Genomic DNA, 14,643 nt, shown 5'->3' on the forward strand with positions numbered 1-14,643 from the left:
TACTGGTATCATGTCTAACGAAGTTACCACCGACTTCTATTGCACACTCCTTAATGATGCCCATAAGATTGTCGTTCATTGCTTCAACACTAAGGACCTCTTCCTGAGTTAAAGCTGAATACCTGTTCTGCAGCTTGATCCGGAATTCCTCTATTTTCCGTCTTACTGCTAACTCATTGATCGGTTTCTTATGTACCAGTTTCTTCCGTTCCCTCCTCAAGTCTAGGCTAACTCGAGTTCTTATCACCCTATGGTCACTGCAGCGCACCTTGCCGAGCACGTCCACATCTTGTATGATGCCATGGTTAGCGCAGAGTATGAAGTCTATTTCATTTCTAGTCTCGACATTCTGGCTCCTCCATGCCCATTTCCAGCTATCGCGCTTGCGGAAGAAAGTATTAATTATCCCATATTATTCAGTTCTGCAAACTCTACATCTAACTCTCCCCTGCTATTCCTAGACCCTGTGCCGTATTCCCCCACTGACTTGTCTCCAGCCTGCGTCTTGACTTCCCTGGCATTGAAGTCGCCCATCAGTATAGTGTATTTTGTTTCGACTTTACCCATCGTCGATTCCACGTCTTCATAGCAGCTTTTGACTTGCTGTTTATCATGACTGGATGTAGGGACGTAGATCTGTACGACCTTGTACAGGTCTACGACCTTGTACCGGCCTTAATTTGTACCTCTTATTAAGTTTCACAACAAGAGCTCCCACCCTCTCGTTATGCTATATAATTCCTGTATGTCACCAGCTATATCCTTATTAATCAGGAATCCGACTCCTAGTTCTGGTCTCTCCGCTAAGCCCCGGTAGCACAGGACGTGCCCACTTTTTTTTTTTGACAGCAGTACGTGCCATCATTTACTCCTGCATCCTCTAGTCGTGCTGTAATCTTTTTGTATCAATAGCGTCTTCAATTAGAGCTAAACCTACTCCTTGCCAAGCAAAGGAAGTAATGTGTACTCTCACGCAACCTCGAGCCTTCTTTTTTTCGTTTTTTTTTCCTCTTCGCGAATGAAAAAAAAAAACGCGTTTAAATATCCCGCTTGCTTTTGATGTAGGAGTCTCGACGGGGACGCCCTTCCAAAAGCCTAATTAAACTACACTATGCATCCAGGCGTCGTTTGAAAATAGAAAAAAAAAACAGACGAGCGCGCCTTAACTTCGGCGCGTCAGCCGTGACGACCTCCAGCGGGCGTGTTTTTTGGACCGCGCTCCACATCGTCGGGTCACTGACCTTGCTCCAATGCGTCGGCTCGACGGCGTCTCGGCCGTCCGGCCCCCCGCCGGGCGGGAGGGCGGGCCGACCGACGTACGGACGGACGGGAAACGCACTGCGCCTGAAGTGGGCCGACTTATCCCCGGCGGCACGGTAGCGAGGCACCGCAAGCCGAGTCGTGCTTTTTTGTTTCCGCGTTTTCACCGGAGGAAGCAAATACGGAAGGAGAGCAGTGCCGCTCGGCTGGGACGCTCGGCTGTGGGTGGTGGTAGCTGTACTGCCCGCTGTATACGAAAAGCCTGGGGGACGTCCTATACCATCAAGGGGATGGTGCAATAATGTGTATCGACACCAGAAGTGGAAGCGATAGAAGTAAGATTAACTTTTTTTTTTACTTAGGAAGCATGCCTTTGGGCTCGTGGTATAGCAGTCAGCGAAAGGGACAAAGATAAAGAAAGCAAGATGACAAACACGGCATTGAACTAGCAATGGAAACTTTACTGCGGTATATATATATATATATATATATATATATATATATATATATATATATATATATATATATATATATATATATGCACTGAGCGCCTCAAGTGATTCACAATCGACTAATCAGCGGCCGGAAGTGCACGGCAAGACAATCAAGGCGGACAAGGTTTTCCATTGAAGTTCATAAACCAGGCAAGCAGCATTGACGATGCAAGGTTAAGTAAGTACAGCATCGATTAGTATAAGTTAAGCCCTTGCGTGCCATTCCATTAAGCCTTTAGGCCTAATGACATACGTGGTTACGAAGACAGACAGACAGACAGACAGACAGACAGACAGACAGACAGACAGACAGACAGACAGACAGACAGACAGACAGACAATGAACTTTATTGGATCCTGAGGAGGGCGGAAGCCGCTGGCCGCGTCCAAGTCGGGGCAGGAATACCGTGATGTTCCGCCCTTTCTCGGGCCCTCTGGATTGCCTCTAGTTGTGTCTGGAGCGATGGGCTCTGGAGTGCCTCTTCCCAGTCGGCTTCGCTGGATAGAGGGCCGTTAGGTAACGCGGGGCATTGCCAGAGCATGTGCGCTAAGGAACAATAGATCTCATTGAAGTCCGGACAGCTCGAATCGACGTCTGTGTAGATACGGCTGAGAAAGCCCAGCGAGGGGAATGAGCCCGTCTGGAGCATTCTAAGTGAAACTGACTGAGACCTGTCTAACTTCGGGTGAGGAAGAGGATAGGCCCTCCTGCTAAGCCGATAGTGAGATGTTATCTCGTGAAAAGTAAGGAGCGGATCGTTCTGCTGGGTTACACCCTGTCCCCTGTTAGATATGGCGCCGTTTCCTGAGGCTACTTCGAGTTCCCCAGACCACACCGAATCGCAGCACAGCTAATTAAGCAGGGATGCCACATTCCTGAGGCAAGACACGTGCAAACAAGTTGGCGGCCGCCCGGTCGTGTGCCTCCGGGGAACTATTCAATGCTTGACTTTTCCAGAAAGCGAAGGGATAGCCCGACACTGTTGCGAAGAAAAGGGGGTCTCGGACCAAGACGGCTGTAATGCGCCGTGACAACATGACGGCTGTAATTGAGCGTGTCCGCCTTCGTCCGCCGTCAACCCCTACCCTCTAGGCTGACGGAGCATTGCAAGTCAGCAAGGCAAGACCGCAGTGAGCCGCCTGGTGTGGCACCGCGGCACGGGCGCCAACCATTGGCCAAAAATGGCGTCATCTGAGCGGACTCTCCCATTGGCCGAACATGACGCGACTTCCAGTCCTCGAAGGGTTTAAAAGAAGCATTCCAGAGAGACCAGAGCATTCCCTGATTGACCTCTCTTGAACTTCTTGCCACGGGCCGCAGCGTCCGAGTTGCTGCCGGCCCGTAATGACTGTACGTATGTTACTTGACTCTCACCTCTCTGTATATAATGTAAAATAAACCCTCCCAAGTTTGTTTTTCATCCCGAAGTCCGTCCTCAACCACTACACCCCATAAGGCCTCCATGCCGCCGCGGCGCGTTAGATCTCGCGCAAGGTCATGGGCAAGCTCGTTGAGGTTAGGTATGTTCTGATGAACGTCCGCACCCATATGGGCGGGAAACCAAGAGATGAAGTGAGTGCCAGGGTTTGTTCTCTTTTCCAGAATGGAGGCAGCCTCTTGCGCTAGGTTACCCGATTCGAAAGCTTTGATGGCCGCTCGTGAGTCGGTGAAAACGTTCGTGCGCGAGGGGTCGGTCATGGCCAGGGCTATGGCGACCTGTTCCGCAACTCCACTCGAAGCAAACTAACCGAGGCCGAGGAGCGTAATTCCCCGTTGCCGTCAATGATTGCCAACGCGAACGTGCTAGAGTTGCCGTACTGAGCCGCGTCGACAAAGACAGTCGAATCTTGATTCTCGCTGGCCTTCTGTAAAATCGCCCGTGCTCGGGCTTTTCACCTCCCTACATTGTATTGCGGGTGCATATTCCGAGGGAATGGGCTGACCACAAAGGTTGCCCGTGCCTCCCTGGATAATGTGATTTTCCGTTCATTGAGTATTCTTGGAGCCATACAGGCCTCGCCTAGGATGCGTCTCCCTGCCCTGGTTGACGAGAGCCTGACTACCTGAGCGGTGACCTGCGCTTCGATCACTTCATCAATGTCGTTGTGCATACCGAGTTTGCTTAACCTGTCCGAGCAAGTGGTTACTGGTAACCCGAGTACCTTTTTGATGCTCTTGCGAATGAGAATATTAAGCTTATTCTTTTCGGTTTGGGTCCAGTTAAGGGCCGAGGCTACATAGTTGATGTGGCTCATTAGGAAAGCGTGATGGATCCTGAGGAGGTTGTCTTCACCTAGTCCCTTCTTTCGTCCGAATACTCTAGCAACTAGTCTCAGCATGCTCTCGGTTTTCGCCGTGATGCGCGCGAGCGTTTTGGCATTACATCCACGCGCGTCAATCAGTAATCCTAAGATTCGGATAGATTCGACTTGAGGAATGGGCTGCCCGTTTCTTGGAAAGAGGGATATGGGAAGTTGGTTTAGGGGGGCGAGCCCCTAACACCTTGCCTGGCCGGCCTGTAAAGTAACAATTCAGATTTGTTTGGGGTTAGTTGGAGGCCTGTGTCTTCCAGGTAGGACTCCGTTGCCTCTAGGGCTGATTGTAGCGAGTGCTTACGAATACACAAAAAAAATATTTCGTGCAGGGAGTATTATACGAAACGGTAATACGGCCGATGGATCCAGTGTTCCATAGTTGGGAGGGTATCCTGGGCCTGTCGGACGGAGTTCGTGAAGGCGGACATATTCAAGTCAGAAGACGAAGCCACAGCAAGTGTTTTGCATTCACGATTTCAATAGTGGCATCGCAGAACGGACAGGAAGAAACATAGCAATCGTTGTATTGGTGCTAATGTGGCACCAATGCCAGGTACAAAACGCGAAGAATAGACAGCATGGACTCTGTTCTTGGGGGATTTATTTGCTCAAGAATGGCGCATTGACGTAAGTAAGGTAACTGACATTTTCATATCGCACGTATTGACAAGCCAGCACACACAAAAGTGGCTGCTAGCTATTAACAAATAAATAAATGAGTAAGTCCGAAGAGCACTTTGGTGATCACGAAACAGTACAGGTTTTTTTGTAATTTGAAGACAAGCGCTTAGTGCGATATAAAAATCTGGGCCGCGACGTGCTACCCGAAATTGTCTTTACCACACTTTAGTCCTTTGCCCAAATACCCGACACAACGTGATGGTCACAACGCGGCACTGACAATGGCGATGAAAAATGACGCAACTCTGTTTGATGGACGCTCACATATACCGTATTTTTCTTCATTGTGCCGTGCTCATGATGTGCAGGTTGAGGCCAAACCTTTAACATTTTTTACGAGACTTTTCATAGACAAATGATCTCATTACGTGCACACAGCATCCAAATCCGTGTAAACGTATATAAACCGCTGTGTTCGTCGATGTCAACGGAGTCTATGCCAGCGTATTTCAGGAGCCCATTCTCGATGCTCCTCATATGAACGGCCTTGGCTATAGAGCATTTCATTGGATCTCAATGACTATTTGATTATAATGTCTTCCTTTATTGCATCCAATCCGATGGCCTCGGCGACGATGGTTGCACCTCGTTTTCTCCGCCAAGAACTCTTTCGAAATTCGTACGCACTCTGAGACCCAAAAAACAAGACCGCAGCCTTTCTTTCCTATCAGCAGTGCTGCGACAGGCCGCGCGACCACCTGGTGTTCGAGAGAACTTCTCAACACCTCGACCGAAGTAGGACATCAGGACCGTTTTAGCGGCTTCCGGGTCACCGCGGCGTCAGCGGCAAAGAGCACGCCTGCGACGTTGCTAAAAGAGCTCGTGAAAACGGCACACTTACATCAATCGATCTGCGTTCGATACCGGAGACCGATACCGTTCTTCGCGACGTTGCCTCACGCGTTCAGCTGCCCGAACCCTTCAACTCAGCTTTCCCATGCAATTTGGGCTCTCCCAACGCGGAAGTTATCTTTGCTCCCACTGGATATGCGGGCCTTTACGAAGTCCGCTTTCCACATCGACACGGCTGGTAACACTGCGTGGGACCACTGCGTCTGCGAGGAGACCCTTGAGCATATTGCTTGTGGGGGTTCCCTTAACTGTGCCCAGAGAGCATCGCTCACGAATGTGCGAGCTTGCGTTGATGACTGAACGCTTCCGTTACCGACATTCTTTAGAATGCCGAACTCACCAGTAACGCCGACTGAAAAAGTGCGCATTGCTAGTGTCGATGGCTGTGCGCGTTTGTATGAGTAAGGTGTCTACTTTCTCTGTTTCGTACACAGAATTCCCTTTCCCACGTGACTCAGTGCAGGGTAGCAAACCGCATTTTCTGCTCGGCTTGGCCTGCGTGCCTTCTTTCTTTTCGCTTCTCTCTCTCTCTCTCTCTCTCTCTCTCTCTCTTTCTTCATTTTCTAAGGTTAACTTTTATACTCTTAATTTTATTCCCTATAGATAGGCATCACAGTCATTAGGCGCTGCCTTTAAATTCCAATTTAGCCATGTCCAGACATCTGAAGATCAAAGGTATGATTGCGTGTAAGCAGTCTAAAACTGTCGTATTTGCCTACTTTGCTCCGCTTGTACGGAAACAGATCAACTGAATCTTTAATACCCTGTAACTCATGGTATAGCTGAGAAGCGTGAACGTCTTAACGGGCTATTAATGGTAAATGGAGGAACCAAACCCACGTCAAAAGGCAGGAAGCGACCAAATTGAAAAGAAGCAGGCGAGAAGCCCCACGAGACGCAAGCGAAACCAAAGGAAACCTGTAAAACCCCGAGCGCGTGCAATAAAGCTAATGCAAGAGTGCAGCCAGTAATATTCGCACTTTCCTGCACCTATAGTGCACCTATAGCTGACTCGGCGGAAGTTCGACGTAACTGATAGAGGTGGTGGCAGCTGGGTCGAGGACACGCGCCCATCTCGAGAAGCGGGTGGCTTTACGAGCCTTCAGTGTCGTTCAGCTCATTTCTTTACCTACCTGAGTCAGACAGCTTCACGTCGAACATGAAGCTGCTCGTAACACCAGTCACGTCTTGTGTCACGGAATGAGGGAGGCCACGAGCACCATAGTCCACTTTCAGTCTCTTCTCTTGCCAACAATAGGCGCAGCAAAAAAAAAAGAAAAGGCTAGTCACATACGATAAAGGTTTTCGGTGGAACCGGTGCCGTTTAAGATCGGCACGTCTTCTGTCGTGTTTTCAAACACGTATCTCTCTAAGGATCGAGAGGGAGCACCCAGCAGTTGCGTCACCGTGTCTAACAGGACAACACCTTTATCCACGTGCGATGACTTCATCGCTAACGAGAAAGCAGACTTCGTCGAGCCCTCGGCTAAGTTACGCAAGACCTCGCACGGTAAGACGTGCTTCCAGTCAAGTTTCCTCTCGGAAGCCAGAGCGCGTGCACTGTTTCGCACACTACTGGGAGAGGCCGGTTTCTGCTGCTACAGGCAAAGCTGGTCGCTCGAGCGCCTTCCGGATGGCCCAGAAGTGCGAGATAAGGTTTGAGGCAGCGCGATAACATATTCCAGCTCGACAGGTTATAAGGTGATGCAATCGGAGAGAAGAAAACCTAACCGAGCGAATGGCGAAACTGCACTGAAGCGGCTCGAAGGGCGTTTAACTTACGGCTTGTTGCGGAACCAAGTTGCGTGAGAGAGCTGCGGGCAAGCTATAACCACCAGTGCAGTGCCCAAGGCGTTTATTGTTGCGGCTTTCAAAGGAGACCTCACGCTCACAGCTGCTCCATTATTGCTGAACTTTCGAAACAACATCGCATTTCCTGGTTCGCGTTGGTCAACTTAATGAACAAAATAATGATAAACTTGTAGTGCTTCCCTGATTCAGCCAGAAATTTAGCGGCCGATAGATGGCAAACCGAATCCCCGGCATCGTAGCAGCTGGCTTCTGTGATGGCCAGGTGCGCTCACGACTCTCGCTCTTTCCTTTCTTCTGACGAACCAGCCAAATGTCAAGCGCTCTAGCGAAAGATGCGGATGAAATAGTATGCTTCGCCGAGTACGGACAAAGCATCGTCGGGATTAAAATATTTCAAGTGCTACAAAATGAATCGCAGCTGTCACAAGCCGCCGTGGCCCAATGCATTCGCTGTTTCCCTTCACTCGATTCCATTGTGTCTTCAAACAGAGGTGAACGTCATTCTTTATTCTAACTGCGCAGTTTCAGTATGTTACTTTCAGTAGGACGTAGGTGGCTAGCGCACAGATTGTGTTCCTGTACTCAGTTTCAATCGGAAGGACACTGTGCAACTCATTGCGTCGCCTGGACGACCGGCCACTGTCCATGTAGGTTCTACTCCAACACCGTTCCTGTCGGCCGTCGCCCCACTAGGCTGCGTGCACATTTTAGAGTTTGTTGAGGTCGGTTGTCCTGTGCGACCGCACTTGACTCAGTAGTGCCGTCCGCGTGAGTGTCCAAATTCTCCGCGTCCTTCCTCTCTCTCTCTCTCTCTCTCTCTCTCTCTCTCTCTCTCTCTCTCTCTCTCTATCTCTTCATATTTTCCCTTTCCATCGACTACCGGCCACGGCGGCCGTATTTAGATGGGGGCAAAATGCGAAAACACCGGTGTACTTGGCTTATGTGCACGTTAAAGAACCCCAGGTGGTCAAAATTTCCGGAGTCCTCCCCTATGGCGTGCCTAATAATCAGAAAGTGATTTTGGCACGTAAAACCTCATAATTTAACTAATTAATTTTCCCTTTCCTAAGTGTAGAGTAGCCAACCAGATGCTTTCCCGGTTAGCATGTTTGCATTCTCTCTTTCTTTTCTCCTCTCTCTGTGCATACCGGAATTTATTTATTTATTTATTTATTTATTTATTTATTTATTTGCTAGCAAGTACGTTGCCTTCAGTATTTGTAGTATTGCTGGTGTGGCTTTCTGCATCCACCAGGACTGAAGACACGCACCCAGAACCGGAACTTTCGTAAGAGACGTGCACTTTCCGTTACAGCATTCATGCTCAGCATACCGCGGCATAACGCAAGGCCTGTGTGCTTGGGCATACATCGTGTAACGCGAGTGGATTCAAATTTCACGCACCGGAAACGCCGGGAATGTAGCCGAAGCACAAAACGCCACGCGGGCAGAAGCGAAACGCTACGGGAGCAACACGAAATAACCAACCCAGGCCGGGGCGCCTACGCAGTACTGCGCCAAATTACGGCGCCAGGAAAGCGCGAACCCTGTTATTACGGCCCAAAGCTTGCTGGACTGCGAGTCCGTGTGAATTGCGCGTGAGTCGTTGGTACACTTTTACGCCTCGGCTTCGTACGCTTGGGAATCGTGTTGGGTGAGGGTGCTCTTCTAACTAAACCCCTCCCCCTCCCCCCCCCCCCCAGGCAGACGTCATTACGTCATACACAGGAGGAACGAACGCGTGCAGTCGTACGTTATGCTACGGACAGTTGCGTAGCCAGAAATTTCGTCCGGGGAGAGAGAGAGAGAGGAAAACTTTATTTGGTTCCTTCAAGGATTTAGCGTCTCGAGGTCTCGGTCGTCGTCTTGGGCGCCGGCGACACGGAGCCTCTTCCGACAAGGGTGAGCCCCTATTTCAGGGCTCCACTGAGCCTAGCTACCTCAGTAGCGTGCTGCACCAAGGCCCTTTGGGCCGTGAGCTCGCAGCTGGTAAGCCGACTCTCCCGTTGCTCCGCACTCGGGTTATTGTGTTGGTGGAATGATTGATTTTGTTTACATTCTCATGTGACATGATATAGTGTGGGTGTGGCCCCGCACCATGGGCAGGTGTCTCTGTATTGTGTTGGGTACATTTTGTTTAGGATGTATAAATTTGGGAAGGAGTTTGTCTGCAATCTGCGCCAACTCGTTGCTTCCTCCTGCGTTAGAGCTTTGTGCGGTGGGGGATATTTGGCTCTCGTCCCTCTGTATATGTTTAAGATTTCTGTGTATCCTCCTTCACAAGCATGTGGGTGATACTCCGGGGCGTGCGACTGCTCTGCTCGGAACGTGGTCTCTCGAGCTAGGCTGTCTGCCCTTTCGTTACCCTCTATGCCTGCGTGGGCCGGAATCCAGGTTAACTTGTGCGTAACGTCCCTCTCGGCGAAGTTGGCTGCGCCAAGAATTCCGAGGGCGGCTTTGCTAATCCTGCCCCTCGTGTAATTTCTGCACGCTTCCTTCGAGTCTGTTAAGATGTTTAGAGGCCTGCCTGTCCTATATCCTTCTACTGCCGCCAGCGCCACGGCAATTTCTTCGGCCTACGCTGTGTCGGCTGCCTTTACCGTCGCACATGTGATCAGATTCCCGTCGCCGTCCACCACCACCGCCGTGGCCGTGCGCTTCCCTTCTCGCGGGTACGTGGCAGCATCCGTGTATACCATGTTGTCTAGTAGCGCTAGTGTCTTCTCCACGTATTCGGCTCGGGGGGGAGGTGTCTCGCGCTGCAGCTCGGCCTCCAACTCATAGAATTTGTCGAGGGATCAAATACATGAATAATCACTGCATTGTCGTTGCCAAAGATGCTGCAAACAAATTTTTGAACGCCACGCACTGTCAAGACAAGTAAAATATGTGTTTTTTCATAAAAAATACACTCGTATATCCCCCAAAAATTGTATACGAAATAACTGATGTCAATGCTTCCCTGTTTTTTGTCTATTTAATAAATAAAGAAAATATCACACAAACGTTAAAACTATGTCGCTTCGAAACCAGCAAAGCAGTGCATTCCACTGATATGAAAAATGTAAAAACCGTGAAACCAACAAGTTGAGGACAAATATTTTAATGAAGCTTTGTCATTCAAGAACCTTGTTTACATTTTTGTACATATGCATTGGCCCAGGGAAAAATCTCAATGACGCTGTCCTTTGTTCCAATGTTTTGCGCAGGAGCAGTTGTCACTGGTCGTGTATTGTGAGTAATTGCACCGAAATTGTAGTCGCAACAGAGAGCACGTACAAAAAGGAGGAGTTCTGCAAGATATAAGACGGCGAGCAAAATGAAAGTGAACCATTGAGAATATATGACAAGCTGGGTGCTTTACTTAAAAGTCTCCATGAGCATTTAGACATTTGTCCCGCTGAATAACGAGTCGCGTGATTCCCGTCTCATAAACATTCTTGGGTTGCTGCTTCAAAAAATCTGTAACTGACACTTTCACGTCATCGTCCGACACGAGTCCGGTTCCCGTGAGCTGTTTTTTCTACTACCCCAATATGTGGAAGTCGCAAGGCGACAGGCCTGGGTTGTATGGCGGATGTTGCAGCGTTTCCCTCTTGAACTTTGCCAGCTTTGCCTTAACCCCATCAACGACGTGGGGACGGACATTGTCGTTGAGCAAGATTTTCATTTCATTTCATTTATTTTTTCCCTTAAAGGCCCGAAGGCATTACATAAGGGGGGAGCAAAATCAAAGTCAAAGAGAAAAAAAATTTTTTTTGACAAAAGAGAACAATAACAAAAAAAGAGTATGTAACAGTAAAATGTTCTTGTCATGCGTATACAATGCAAAGTAAAATTCACGGGATTGAAACACGAGAAAAAAAAGAAAAAATATAGATATATATATATATGAAACACTCAATGAATACACGAGAAAAATACAGTGAAAAAGGAATCACAAGGGAAAGAAGTAAAAATAGAAAATAATCAGCTGTTCAGAGTGCCGAATTGAATATGACAGGAACCTTTTGCCCTCATGAAAAATGGTCATTTAGTTTATCCCGGAATGTTTTGCGGTTAGTGCATGATGCGATGGTATTTGGCAGGCCATTCCATAGTGCTATCGCGTCCGGAAAAAATGATGACTTTAAAGCTAAGGTGCGACAGTTGATGCGTGCGATGCTATGGTCATGGCTTAGGCGGCTAGACGTCCTGTGCGGGGGTTGCAGCTTTTCGTGTCTCGTGCGTGGGTGATAGTAGAAATGATGAAGAAGACAGAGGCGAGATATAATGCGGCGTGACTCGAGTGATGGGATGGCCAGGGAGTGTTTCAGCGCGGTAATACTGGTTTTTCCTGAATAGCATGATGATATAAATCGGACGGCGCGATTCTGCACGGCTTCAAGGTCAGCGGCGAGGTACGCTTGTGATGGGTGCCAAATGGATGAGGCATATTCAAGTTTTGGGCGAATGAATGTTAGATATGCTAGTTTTTTTATGTCGGGGGATGCGGCCTTCAAGTTACGGCGCAGGTATCCGAGTGTGCGAGAGGCTGTAGCGCAGATGTTTTGAACGTGAGTTACCCATGATAGAGATGGTGTTAGATGGAGGCCAAGATATCTGTAGGATAATGCGGAATCAATGGAAAATGAGCCAATACTGTATTGGTGCAGATTCACGGTGCGTTTTCTGGTGAAAGACATGGATTTGCATTTGTTAATGTTTAAGGAGAGGAGGGATTTATCGCACCAAGAGGAGACAGTGTCAAGATCGGACTGAAGAAGAGATGAATCGCTGGTTGCCCTAATCACTCTGTATATGACGCAATCATCGGCAAAAAGCCGTAATTCGGATTTTATATTGCAAGGGAGGTCATTCATGTAAATTAGGAATAGTAGTGGTGACAGGCCGGCGCCCTGAGGGACTCCCGATGTTACATTGGAAAGGGGAGAGTGGCTATCATTTGTAGAAGTGAACTGCTTGCGACCTGAAAGAAAATTTTCGATCCAACGGATTAGGTTGACGGGTATTCCTAGTGATGAAAGTTTTTGTAGTAAATGATTGTGTGGGACCCGATCAAATGCTTTGGAGTAATCGAGGAATATAGCATCTATTTGGAGATTGGCATCCATGGATTCGAGCAAATCGTGTATGAACTCTGCAAGCTGGGTTTCACATGAAAGGTGTTTCCTAAAACCATGCTGGTGCGAATAAAAAAAGTTGTTAGATTCAAGATGTGTCATTAGGTTTGTGGATATAATGTGTTCGAGTAATTTTGATGGCACACTGGTTAGGGAAATAGGACGGTAATTAGAGGCTAATTTGCGGTCACCGGATTTGAAAACTGGGATGATTTGGGCAATTTTCCAATCATCCGGAACTTCCTCGGATTGTAAAGACTGGGTAAAGATCAATTGTAGTATCTGAGCCGAAGTCGTTGATGTGTTTTTTAGTAGTTTACTATTGATATGATCACAACCTGCTGACGACGACAGTTTTAGAGAAGCAATAAGGTTGCTGATACCATTAGTATCAACCTGGATCGTAGGCATCGTCACTGACGAGGATTCTGGTGAAGTTATGGCGGTAGAGTTGCTTACAGGAGAGAACACCGAGACGAAATAGTGGTTCAAAACGCTGGCACACTGATCTGGTTCGACTGGTTCTCCATTAGTTCCCATAAGCGCTATTTGGTTCGGGCGAGACCTAGGGGATAGAATGCGCCAGAATTTGTTGGGATTCGACTGTAGGATTCTATGTAGATCGATGGAAAAGAATTTATTTTTTGCAGCAGCTAAGTTTTCAATGTACGTTTTTGTACATTGATGATATCGGTCCCATGTAGTAGGGGAGTTGGATTTCTTCGCTGATCGATAAAGGCGCTTTTTCTTGTTTAGGAGACGTTTCAGGCTTACGGTAAACCACTCATTGCTATGATCGGACCTAATATTTATTTTTGGAATGTATTTGTTTCTGAGGTTTATCATTGCGGTTTTGTATAATTCCCAGTTATGGTTAACTGTTCTGGAAAGATAAGACTCGCGGAAATGCTCATAAAACCGTGTAAGTTCCGCGTTGATGGCATCGAAGTTCGCTTTATTGTAATTGAAGATTATCTTTTCGGCGGTTGATCTAACTTTCAGCAGTAATGATATGGAAATGTGTAGAAGTGCATGATCACTTAATCCAGGAAGAGCCGTTACACCCTTAATGTCTTCAGGACTGCAAGTCAGCAAGAGATCAAGGGTGTTATTCCCTCTCGTCGGAAGTGTTATGGCTTGATGGAGACTGAAATCAAGGGTTACACAGTAAAAGGTTTTACACCCTTAAGGGTGTTTGCTTGTCCCATGAGTAACACCCCTACCACTATGGCGTTTAAAATTTATAGAGGACGTCAAATAAACTCTAGCTAGACGTGCGACGAGAAAAGACGCAATTGAAAACTATGTAAGCATTCTTACAGCCTTGGGCGCACCGAGAAACGCGACAGGAGAATTTGATAGCGGCATATTTGAAACTTAGTTTAATGCACTTTTATGTCGCCTGTCACAGCTGTCATCCATTTTACTTCCAAGGAAAAGTCGGCAAACAAGATACCATCATTGGTTCCCACCAACAATTTGATCTTAACCCTTAAACGTGAGGGTGTTTGCCATGGGACAACCGAACACCCTTTATACACCCATAAAGGTGTAAAAATTTTTAGAGTGTAGATCGAGGAATTGCTTGGGCTCACTGGACTGCGATTTACCAGGTACGCTAAGTAGAGGCCAGTTAATCTGGGGGAAATTAAAATCGCCAAATAGAAAAAGAGGTGATTTGGGGAAGTTATCCCTGATACACGCTAAACTACGGTAGAGTGAGTTGATGAAAAATGTCCCACAATCGGGTGGCCGGTAACAAATGCCAATTATAGCTTTCACAGATGAGGTATGAACACAAACCCATGATAATTCGAGTACGTCGTCGTGGTATACTAAGGATGATGACAATGTATTTTTTACAGCTATTAGAACACCGCCCCCTCTGCGGTTGCTGCGATCGCGACGGTACATAGTGAAGTTAAGATTAGCGGGAAGGACTTCGTTATCGAGGATATCTTCAGTTAGCCAGGTTTCAGTTAGAATGATAATGTGCGCGTCAATGTCGTCGATGAAGCTAAGAAGCTGGTCACGCTTTGGAATTACGCTCCTTATGTTGGTAAATGCGATATGGATGTCGAGGTAAGATGGAGGACGTCTGTTGT

General features: G+C 47.8%; 1 protein-coding gene across 2 annotated transcripts in view; it reads right to left on the minus strand.

Annotated features, from left to right (window-relative positions):
- LOC135904734 (ipis-1-like) overlaps positions 1 to 7,617 on the minus strand; it is a 196,699-nt gene extending 189,082 nt beyond the window's left edge. The window contains exon 1 of one of the 2 annotated variants that reach the window (XM_070522306.1): positions 7,386 to 7,617. In XM_070522306.1, the coding sequence (XP_070378407.1) occupies positions 7,386 to 7,531 (146 nt within the window). In that variant the 5' untranslated portion in view covers positions 7,532 to 7,617. Of the gene's footprint in view, positions 1 to 6,732; positions 6,878 to 7,385 lie in introns of those variants that run through there. The other variant, XM_070522307.1, reaches the window with a different exon arrangement.
- Between the last annotated feature and the right edge of the window lie 7,026 nt (positions 7,618 to 14,643).

Source organism: Dermacentor albipictus, chromosome 7, assembly GCF_038994185.2.
Source record: "Dermacentor albipictus isolate Rhodes 1998 colony chromosome 7, USDA_Dalb.pri_finalv2, whole genome shotgun sequence".
NCBI classification, from domain to species: Eukaryota; Metazoa; Arthropoda; class Arachnida; order Ixodida; family Ixodidae; genus Dermacentor; species Dermacentor albipictus.